The sequence below is a fragment of the Typopeltis vanoorti genome, chromosome 1 (genome assembly GCF_054136105.1).
Source record: "Typopeltis vanoorti isolate ZY-2024b chromosome 1, IOZ_Tvanoo_1.0, whole genome shotgun sequence".
In the NCBI taxonomy this organism is placed as follows: domain Eukaryota; kingdom Metazoa; phylum Arthropoda; class Arachnida; order Uropygi; family Thelyphonidae; genus Typopeltis; species Typopeltis vanoorti.
The window spans coordinates 118,500,776-118,513,175 of NC_143549.1; the positions used below are offsets into that span (position 1 = coordinate 118,500,776).

The 12,400-nt window shown below is 34.6% G+C and overlaps 1 protein-coding gene across 1 annotated transcript in view; it reads right to left on the reverse strand.

Annotated features, from left to right (window-relative positions):
- LOC150110348 (uncharacterized) overlaps positions 1-10,753 on the reverse strand; it is a 220,889-nt gene extending 210,136 nt beyond the window's left edge. The window contains exon 1 of the mRNA XM_090396252.1: positions 10,607-10,753. Coding sequence (XP_090252378.1) covers positions 10,607-10,682 — 76 coding nt within the window. The 5' untranslated portion in view covers positions 10,683-10,753. The remainder of the gene's footprint in view (positions 1-10,606) is intronic.
- Positions 10,754-12,400: the final 1,647 nt, after the last annotated feature.

Here is a 12,400-nt window from a genome sequence, read left to right on the forward strand (position 1 = left end):
TTACAATGGGCAGATCATTTTGCAAGAAGTAACACTGAAACCGGACAAAGGTGTTATCTGAATAATTATCTGAATGCAAATTCAATCAAAATAATAATAATAGTAATAGTACTTTACTACAGATATACTAACATACATTTTGAACACTTTATAACGAATTAGTCAGTAAAAAAAACTAAAATTAAAATAATGCCAGCTGATTTCTTTTTTGGATAATTCTCAAGGGCAGAGAGCTGAAGTTTGAGAATGAACGGACATGTGAAAATTTATGTATGAAAAAAAATATATATATATCGATGTATGTGTTACACACACACATATTTTCCTTTTGTGTGTGTGTGTGTATTACCAACACCTAAAATGTTAAGAGTGTTATTTTAGTATAACTAATCTCTAAACTTTTCAAGTGTTTAAAAAAAACACACACACAAGGAAAAAGAGTACCAGTTAGTCCAGATTTTAAAACAAATCTCATGCATTATATTCACTTAACTTAGTATTTTAAATACGAAGAGAACTGTAAAAGAAATATGCGTTGTTTAATTAATAGAGAAATTATCCAAATTACATTATTTGCATAAAATTTATTTTAAAATACTTAATAAGCAGTACACTTTCTCTCTGATAAATTTAATTTCAGGAATATAAAAATATTTTTTAAACAAAACAAAGAAAGCAAATTCCTTTGCTAATCGTGTCAAGAAATTAATAACTTTATCTTTCCACTACTCGGTACAATGAGTTGCAATTAAAAGCCAGTTCACTCTGATACATGGATAACATTCTCCCCAAATAATTATCTTTCCTCAAACTGGAAGAAAGAAATAGTCATGTAGTCAGTAAAATTCAATGTTAATACTATATCCTAAAGATTTCCCTTCTTCAGATGATTATACATGAGAAGAAACAAAATAAACTGTTGAATTTAAGTTCTCTAACGACTCTTTTCATTAGTAATGATATCTGTTCTCCTTTTTGTTGCAATACAGTTTCCTTTTTGTCTCTCTTGGCATTAGAAGAAAACACAGGTTTTCGGTCATGGCGACAAAAAATGTTCTGTATTCAAATTCGTCTACTCACTAGAATAATGCAGGATGAAGAAAAACAAACAGTCTAATTTTAGTCAACTGATTGTTACAGTAATATGAGTAGTTTTAGAAATTCAGACTTTCCGAAGTGTACTACTGTTTATTCTTAAAAACAAAACGAAATGAAATGATGATGATGGATAATTATTAATATTATTTGTTGTTTTCGCTCAACGCGATTTCGCTTAGCGCGTTCATTAATTGATGACTCAATTAGTCGCCTTAAGCGAGGTTTTCCTGTATATTTAAAAAGTAAACATACTAATTGACAATAAATACTTCCAATCCATATTTTAATGAGTTACAATTTAATTAAATCAAAAAATCCACATATATATACAGGGTGTTCGGGATAAATTTGACAGTTTCGTAAGGAAAAAGAAAATCTTCTTTGTATCTATTAAATTTAATGAATTGACAAAAAAACATTACAGGCAGAGTTAATTACAATACTATCAACAAGATTTACTCAAAATAACTACAATTAGCATCGATCACAGCTTCAATTCTGCTTCGGAACCTCGAACAAGCTGATGCTACAGTCTCCCTGGGAAGGGCCGCAAAAACTGTTTTAATTTTATCCATTAACTGGGCATTTGTATTACTGGAAGTGCGATTGGTGTCTTTTTCAACTGCGCCCCATACAAAATAATCCATGGGGTTAAGGTCTGGGGAGTTTGGAGGCCAAACATTTGGACTGGTGAAGTCGTAGAAATTTTCAGACAACCATTTTTGACTTTTCCCAGAGGTGTGGCAAGGGGCCGAATCCTGCTGCCATACATACGGCCTACCATTGGCTACCCTTGTTATCCAGGGCTTGACTACAGTTAGCAACTCCACGAACAAAGCCCGAATTCCAATGCCAGGGTTCTTCAACACCTGTTCCTGCAGATTTGCGAGGAATTCTGCTGTACGAACGCAATCAGATCGTCTGCTAGGGATCTTTCTTCTTGCTACATCCTCGTAGTCACCATTGCAAGTCTCTAGTTCATGCCTGATTGTTTTTACTGTATTCAGGGAGCATTGGGCAGCAGTCGTAATATCCTTATTTTGATGGCGGGCACGAATCATCATGATACAAGTTATTCTCTTCCATGATTCAGGTGGGTTCCAGCTATCCATCCTTTCTGACATCTTGTATATGAATGAAGAAGGGTCCAAACTTTTAAATGAAGAGAAGTGCGTGTTAATACATGTAACTTACGGAAAAATATAATTAATTATAAATATGTCAAATTTATCCCGAACACCCTGTATATATACACTTCAGAAAACCGATACATTCTTTACGAAACCCGAAAAAATATATCAAATGATGATGAAGGAGTCACGCCATGTCTGACTTCCTAAAAAATGATGCAACACCTGAACGGAACAACACTTGTACGTCTGTATATCGCGGAGATAGATGGCTTGGAAATAGGATGTTTGTTTCATTTTCTTTTTACTTATTATTGCCTGTGTAGCTCAGCTGATGTGGCGTTTGCACACCGCCGCGCTTGGCCGCACGAAGGAAGACTTAGTTTCGAGTCTAGTCGGCGACTAGAGGAAATTTTTCTAAGCCTTTTTTCGACCGGTTCCCGAGTTAGTCGATCTCTGGCACGAGCTAGCAGGTGTTTCCTCCCGGAAACTCGGGTTTTTCGTCCTGTAAACTCAAGAAAATCGACTGTAGAACCCACATTATTTCAGACATTAAATATATTGTGTTAGAGTTAGGGACCACGAGATGGCGGGACATTTGAGCCGTCTCTCTTCACTGCGTACCGCTTAATTAGGGGTAGCCTTGGGCCATCTGTCTCTGATTGGGTACCAGTGGAGATTGAACTGCCCACTCAGTCTCCAAAAGTTAGATAGGGCTAAATGGCCTCGCTTACTCCCGTATACGGGAATAAAAAGGCGTTAGCTGATTTTTTTTTTATTATTGCTAAAACAGTTGATGGTGTTTTAATGTTTTGATGGTGTTTTAATTGCATTTTTATTTGGTATCGCTCTTCTTAATAAAATTGTATTCTATTAAGTTAAATATACAACTCATAGAAGATGTTTGATATGTATTTATTTATTTATTTTTAAATTGAACTCTGTGTTGCCTGCTGAAAAAAGTCGTTGGTGTGCCAAAGGTTTCCCCATCCTTGCATTATGCGAAGGGTCACTACTCAAACCTGTTTTGACCTTTATTGAGATCTCATCAGTGGAAAGCCAGACCAAGAGGTAATTCAAGGTTGAAGTAATGCAGAAGCCATATTTCCATATACAAGTAGACAAAAGGTGTCCCACCTTATTAAAATCTGGATAGCCTGGGAGGTGATCCTTCCCATAATGCATAGCATTATACATGTCCGTAAGGATATTTTTTTGCATTATGGGATACTAAGACAAGTGATTTGAAGTAATTAGCTTCTATTTACGAATTGCACTGTCCTGAAAATACTCCTGGCACAAACTATATTTGCTTACACTTAGATAAAGGATTAAACCAAGGATATAATTTCTTGGCATCTTTAATTTGTAATATAACCAAGTGGAAAAACTTGCATCAACACTTGCGTTCACGCATCCTCTTAGCTGCAGTTGCAATATCTTCACTCATTTGTGAAATTTCAGATTTAAGTTCTCTTCTTAGTCGGACTCTCAAACATTAATTTTTTTTTTTATGTTGAGCCGATACACGAGAGTTTGGTTGATCAATCTGTAGTACATCAGTACCGTATATGAGCAGCTGCACATGTTCAATGCACAGCATTTTGAGTGGGCTTTTAGCTTTTTTCTTTTTTTAATATATCGATATTGTAGCCATTGCTATGTCTTGGAAACGAGGAAGAACTTATTTACATTTGATTTAAAAGACTGTATATTGTATTCCTTGGGAAACAAAACGGGGGGAGGACACTGTTCCACAACACAGAAGTTGCAGGAATGAAGGAAGAGGAAAAGTAACTTGTTCTGTGGGTTTCAAGGTTCATTGTGAAGGCGTGTTAGGGAGCAGCTGCACGTGTTCAATGCACTTAGTAATAAGTGGGGGAATTATTGATTCTATTTCAGATGAGCATTTACTGGAAATATTTGTAGAATACACATATTGCGGAAACCAAACGTCTGTGCGAAAGTGGCGGGGGATGAGTTGGTAAGAGATGGGTCATTAATAAGTCTAATTTCACTCCTCTATACTGAGTCTAGAATTTTGAGGGGGCTTTTAGCTGTTTTCGTTTTTTAATATATCCATATTGCAGCCATTGCCATGTCTTGTTCATGTCTTTTTTTTTCTTTTTTTCAGTATCTCGAAGAAATTGCCCATGTAAGGATTTGTTTTTCCAGCGCAATTCCACCAAATGTCGGTTTTCTATTCCTTTTCGAAATCGCATTTATTTCCTGTTGCTTTTACAAAGCCCTCTTGTGTAACTGCTTGAAGCATTTCTCAGAGCTATTGTCGATGTTGACTTTATAAGGTAATTTCTTCCTTTTCTCCCATAATCTGTCTTACTTGCAGCAGATCTCGTCCACATATTCTCCTTTGTAGGTACAACCGGTCAACATCACTTCGTGGATATAATAAATGTTGCATAGTCATTAATTTGCTAGTTTTGCGGTCCAAGTTGTCAAGGTCTTCTTTCGTCCAATCTATTATGCCATCTATGTATCGGATCAATGGTATAGCCCAAGAATTCATCGCTCTGATTGTGTTTAACTCGTTTAGTTTTGTTCTCAGAATATTTCTAACACTTTCGTCGTATTCTGCTGTGCTTGTTGTTGAACTTTCGAGTCGAGAATATCACTGGCTTCTAATATTCCTAGGTATTTACAGTGTTCGTTAGCTGAAATTGTTTTTATTGCGCGGATTTTTCATATAACTTCAAGTCATCCATATACAAATGGGAAATTTTAATATTATATTTAGGAATTTCATATCGAAGTTCTTCAAAATCATCAACAAAGGTATCAAAGAAAAGTTGAAGAGCAATAATGACAAGGAATCACCTTGGAAAATTCTATGCTTATTGCTGATATCTCCGAATCGTTCTTTTGTTCCTCTAGATTTTTGAAAATTGCCCTTTTTTTGTTCAATCAGATAAATCTGATTATCTGATAAGTAGTTTATATGAAAGTTTCTATGATTTCAGTGAATAGCTTAAACATAGCTGGTAGGCATGTTATCAGAGGATAATTACTTGGGTCCTCACCCTTATTCTTATCTTTCATGAAGAGAAAAGTACGCGCAGATATCATCTAGTCTTCCACTGAGCCTGACTGCAACAAATAATTAAATTGTTCTGCCATTCGATCAGGTAGGCTGGTTAGATGCTTTAACCAAAATCGTCTATTTGCCAGGTGCACTCCAATTTTTTTTTTTTTTAATTTTCTATCTTGTGCTCTGATTATTTCTTTAGTGATAATGATATTTTGGATTTCTTTTTGTTTTATCTCTGATTCTATTTCCTTAACCCATGAGTCATCTTTATTATGTTCAATAGGATAATCTCAGATTGACTTCCAAAATTTGAATGTTTCTTCTTTTTCTGGTGAATAATTGTTTGTATTTGTATTTCTCTAGAGAGACTGAATGAATTGACGTTGATTCTGTTGAAATTGCATATATTGTACATATCGGTTTATTCCTATCTTTTAATTTTCTGTGCAGTCGCTATAATTCTTCGGTAAATTCAGCAATTGTTTTGTTGGCCAAATTATATGTGTTAATCGCTTTGTTTTTGATATTTTTCCGCCTTCCTTCTTTAAGACTCCTTAAGTTGCTCAGATCAGCTCGATTGTTGACTTTTCCTTCCAACCGGATTTTCCAGGGTGCAGATTGTTTCATCCTCGGCTTTTGCTGTTGCGGTTTGCAACCAAGCTTCACTGTAATGATTCAGGCTGTACTGCATGGGAGCTAACTTGCTTTCTTTATACTGTTGGTTCTGAAGGGTTTTTTATCACGGCATTTGCGTCTAAGAGAAGCTATTTAGCTTAGATTTATGTAAAGTTTTAATGGTGGTATATGGTCATTTATGGAGTTCATATGTTCCAATATGAACACACAGACTTTATTTAACACTGCACTTCTGTCAAAACATTCTAATATATGTTGTCAGCTTGATGCTTACTGAGTTGAATTCTAAAGTTAGATATAGCTACCTCCCGATAATTTGTAGTTACTTGAGTTGGTTTATTACTTAACTCTTGTAGCTCAAGTTCAGTAAATATTTTGTTACGGAAAACGAAATTCATTTGGTCCATGAGTCATTGTTCTGTTATTGCAGATTCTAGGAATTTTTGTTTCCAAATTAAATGCGCTTTCTAAAACCGCATTTTCCGGTTGATCTGTAAAAACATTTCATAACTTCTTCTACAGTCCATTTTTTACGTTTGATTTCTTCCAGTTACTTTTTAGCTTTCTGATCTGGTTTACCCGGCAAGGAGATCCGGGTCCTATAGCGCACTTGTCGCCTGATGACCAGGATCCCCAACATCTGACACAATCATATGACCTGGGCATCGACTGATCCGGTATGGATTTCTTCTTGCTTTTGACCATTGTGATGGGGGGATGGAACACTCTTAGTCTGGCTCCTCAGTTGAGACCTGTGTGACAAGGGCGGTCCTGCTGGTAGCTATGCTACCTCCAGCATAACTCTCAACATCATTGAATCACGAAAGCCCCAAAGGCCATGTTCCTCAAGATTATTATTATTATTATTATTATTATTATTATTATACAAATATTTATATTTATATAAATATAGTGAAATATAAGTAAACTAAAAATTAGAGGGAAATTACTCTCTTTCTCTCTCTCTCACACACACACAGACACAAACCTATAACGCACTCCTCTCAAACACCATTACAAGGACAAAAACACGCCATATCCAAATCCATCCTCCCCCTTGCAAAAAAGTTAAACCGTGCTCAAGCAGTACTAGTCTATGGGCGAGTGTACTTGCCTCTACACGTTAACCGGAAAAAAGCATATATATATATATATATATTAAATCAACACTTGGCTTGCGACAAGTATTGAAACAAAACCACGAAACAACCGCCACCTATTATCTTCCTCAGATAAGCTCTGCACAAGCTTCGAGGAAGAAAGAAGAAATGCCACCCAAATAAACAAACTTTTATCATTATTATTATTATTGATTCAAAAAAATAGCAATGTTAAAAAGTGAAATGAATCCATTCAACATTCTCTACTGATAACAAAAAATAAATTGAAAGTACAATTTTTGGATTAAAATGAAGTGCACATTGAAATACGAATGTAAATGACAAAATGCAGAAAAGAATTATGTATATTTATATAAAAATATTCCACGTCCAATATCGTTAGTATAAAAACTGTCTCTCTCTCTCTCTCTCTCTCTCTCTCTCTCTCTCTCTCGACACATTAAATGAATCATTGTAAATGTATATGGGAAAATGTAAAATAGATTGTTGGTATTATTATTTATACACATTTAAATAAGATATTCACTTAAAATTAACTAGTGAATATTTGTAGTGAACAAAATGTAATAGTAATACTTCAGTTGTGTATTTGTAAATATTCTGTATATGTTAATAGGATAATGAACTTTGTCAAAAAATTTAGAGATTGCATAATTACATAAATCAGTTAATTTACTAAGCATAAAAATGTGATGTAACTGAATTGCTTTTGAAATGTATCAAAAATAAAGTCATAATTATGTGTTCAAATCATAGAAGCATGATTTGAACACATAAATCTTGATTTGAACGTCTAAATCTGAAAACAAGAAATAAACACCAACTTCTTATATTTTTCACTGTAGCTCAGTGTCTTTGAATCATTCATTTCCATAAGATATTTTTTATCATGTTTTAATGTAGGATGTAGTAAATAAAGAGCGGAGTGCATTAGCAATGTGTGTGGTTTATTGATAAGCGTTAATAGGATAATGCAAGATCGTATACGAAGGAGAATACTTTCAATCATTTTAGCCTGAAATGGACCACTAAAAATAAAGTCGGAAAACCCTCATTATTGTGACTAAATAGATTCAGCCCTGTGAAGTTCAAGCGATAATAACCATTTGAAGAGAGGACCGAAAGGTTATTGTAGCAATTTATTATATGTGCTTAACTAATTTACCTGGATTTTTATGCAAAGCAAAATTTAATACTGTTGTACGAAAAGTTGTATTTTGTTATAAGATTTTCGTCCACACATTAGATTTTCAAGCTGTTGATATAACACCCGCCATTAGAGCAAGATATTCAGACTGACGGATGACGATTTGCTTCCTCCCATGTAGTTCCATTAGATGAACACGTTTATGAAAAATAATCAATGGATTATTCCACAGCTAAATATCTAAACAACAATATGAACCCTTTGAACACTTCAACAATAAAACTTATCACCTCGAGGAGCGAACATTGCAAAAAGAGAACAAAACCCTAGTTCCGTATTTTGAGATAAACAATAAACTTTTTACAGTAACACTTTCCATTCCTTATCTGAAAATAGAATATAGATGGATTAAGCTTTTTCTGTGAAATACTTTGGATAATCATATTTAGTCAGACTTATAATTTTATTATTTGGCATATTTATAATAAAGAATTCTGATTTACTTGAAAAGCAAGTTCCGTTATATATTTTATTCCATAAAATATATACAATCTTCCTATTTTGACTCAGTTACAAAATTTGTTTTGAAGAGAAAGTCTCTCCTTCAAGAGACTAAGGAACAGCTGAATCTTGTCGAAGAAAAAATCTTATAGCTTGTGTGATATTCCAATAACAAAACCAATCTAATAACGTTGCCAAATCTAGGAAGTTTCCTCTTTTTAGTATATTCACTGTTTGATTTTCAGTAAATTTGTGTGTGAATATTATTTGTGAAATTAGATAGACGAAGCACACGTATTAGTTAATGAATCGAAAATTAAATATCTTTCTAGAATATTTTAAGAAAATTTCAAATGGCTTTAAATTAGAAAGCGCTCATCCAAATCTCTGGAGAGCTTATTCCAAAACACAAAACATGGATTTTCTTCCTTTAGAATGTGCTAACCAGCAAGCGTATATAGACATTTGCTAATCGAGGAGACAAGAGTTATACTATTAAATGCCCTGTCCAGATAAAATCACGTCAGGAAATCGGAGTTCTCTGAATCTAATAAAATCAGTAAAATTTAATATAATAATGAGACGATTATTTTTAATGAGATGTGTGTTTTCTGAAATAATCGTTGGAATTAAATGTTTAACTAAACCTAATAAAGAAAATTCTTAAAAATCAGCAACACTACTGTTTAGGTAAATAATGCAGGCAGGTCAGACAGCAAAAGATGAATATAAGAATCCAGTACCTCGTCTCTACAAGTTGGAACAATCAGAGTTCCACAAGATTTCACACACAGGTCACAGCATCCACCCAACGAGATATCACCCAAAACTACCACACTAACTCAACCATAAGTATCCCTTTCACGGATATTGGAGGGACAGTAAGGTGACTCTAGTTCTTTCCAGGTCAGAGTACGCCTGTTGCAGAGCAAATTGCGAGTCGTACGTACAATACAGACAGCCATTGGTCTTGAATCTAGTTGATACGAAGCTTGACTTATTTCAAAAGCCACAAGAGAGAACAATTGAAATGAGCGTGATTCGTTTCAAAGCTTTCTCTCCTCTGGCATGGGGGATAAGGACAGGCAAACTACTGGTTTTAGCATACAAGACCACCGTCGTGAGGCCTTCTGCGCACGTTGAAGCAGATACGAGTGTTCCTTCAGCTGATGACATATCAAATCCTAGCTGATTCTGGGAAACAGCCCTGTTTCAACAAAAAGATAATTAGAGATATCGGTCACTCACTGCAGTATAGCCAGTGGCCTCCCTTCACTGTATTTGTTAATTGAATTTTAACGACACAGATTGATAAGAAAATAACTATCTATTAACTTAATTCCTTCACTGTATTTCTCCGGCATTCTACTTTTTGACAGTTGGAATTGGTTCCATAATCTGTGAACCACGGAGCAACTCACATACAACCGTCTGATTACCTGCGTCTGACTTTGGCTGGCTTCTGTTCCTTCGATGGCTAGCATGTGAATTCATCTGTTTAATAATGTCTTGCAGCCATATCCAAGAATTTTAACTAATAAATTACGGAAAATATGGAATAAATATTACAATAATTGTTGAAGCTGTTTAAGAGTTATTCATTCTGCGAAATATTGCATCAAAACAATTACAAGATAATTCGTTTGAAAGCTTGATTGATATCTGCATTTTATATCGGTGGAAATTCATATTTCATTTGATGTTATATTGATACGTACACAAACGATTAAATAAGAAATGAATGCCATTTAAACCTAAATAGAAAATGCATTACTTTATTGTATCTTAATCTGTTTAGCGGTCACATACGTTTGCAAAAGGCAAAATTAAACAAAGATAAATAAACAAATAAAAGAACTGTTTATATAAAAAAATTATTTGTTTATTCATATAGTTTATTAAATATCACAAAAGAAAACGTTCTTACGTTCATCAGTTGATTTGACATCTAAAATAAAACTGCACACTGCAAAAAACACGCAAAAGAGCTTTACGTATTCCATTCAGAAATGTTTTATCGTCAAAGACAATACTTGCTCCTAGCACAACATAATTTCTGTGAGTAGGAAGGCCTCGATCGTATCGTTTTTGTAACAATACAACTTGTTATAATTCACCGATAACCGTGTTTACGTCACTAGAGAATAGAGGGCAACGACTAAATAGTGAGATAACTTTATTATCAGAAAAACCACGAGATGTTTTTTTTTCTTGTATATATATATATATATATATATATATATATATATATATATATATATATATCCAAATTTAGATAACAATCGTTTGCTATCTACGTCTTTTATTAGTGCAACCAGGATATGTTGTATGACACGAAAGATTGCAAAGTTATAGTGCAGACTTTATATTGCTATAGCATTGGAAAAATCCAAGAAATACAGACAATAAACAATGGTTATATTTTTACTAAGGTGCATTCTACATTTATATGCTGTTGATAATTTAATATATTGCCTCTCCCAACCAAGTCTTTTCCACATAGCCAAAGTATTCCCTATTTTCAGAAATGTGATTCTGGAAAGACGATTATATACATGCATTCCTAAGTAGAGGAAATTCTAGTTCTAGCTTTAGCTAATAAATATCTATCATCTCCCATTGAAGCACCACTGTGTGTGTGTGTGTGTGTGTGTGTGTGTGTGTGTGTGTGTGTGTGTGTGTGTGTGTGTGTGTGTGTGTGTGTGTGTGTGTGTGTGTGTGTGTGTGTGTGTGTGTGTGTGTGTGCGTGCGTGCCTGTGTGCGTGCCTGCGTGCGTGCGCGCTTATTAAAGCGTCTTGTTTTTCGTCCCTGTAGTAAGGTATCATTTCTGCTTCGCTCTCCTTCATTTTCCAAAATATTTTGCTTGCAACCGAGATCAGTTTTCTCCCTTGGGTTAACTTTCATCTCTAGCCAAACACATCATGACCATAGCCCTTCCAGCTCAATTCCATCCAAGCTTAAAATGTATTCTGCCATTTCTATGGTGCATCTGAATCCTACCTCAAAATACTCAATTCCATTCAGAAGAGACATTCGCTTAACTGATACCCCCCCTCCCACTTTCACTAACATTTTCTACTCACTTTCTCATAGACACACTGTCCGAGCTGCTGGTCAATATCCATATACAGTTCAGCTCCAAATTTATCAAACTAACTTATCATCCTCCTCCTACTTCGTTCATTCCATATTCTATCCAATATTCTTTTCTCCGATGGATAAAACAATATTGGATTCTTTTCTTTTAATCACTTGTCCACACACAACACTCAATATCTTTGTGGTCATTGGGCATTCTCTTCAGTAGGGCTGAATTAAAACAAAAAAACAATAATAAAGTATTTTACGTATTACAATAAGTGAGGGAAATTAAAATTTCAAATTTCAGTATTCGTCGTAGGACTACCTTGAATTTATTAGGTAGTGTTTACCTCTGAGACAGTTTTTCATATGTCGTTCCATTTCCTTACACAAGTGATTAGATTTAATTCGGGGATTTAAGCGAATCATTCTATTAGAAGGAAGTTGTGATTCCGAAACTGGTGCTTAAAATAGATGTACCATATACGATAGCGCACTCTGTGATACTGGAAAACGTTTTAATCATATTTTTTAATCTTTGCAAACAGGCAAATTTCCGACAACATCCCAATTAACATCATAAGAATGACAAGTAATGCAACGTCATACAGAGCATGGAGATACATCTCCATTTGGGGTA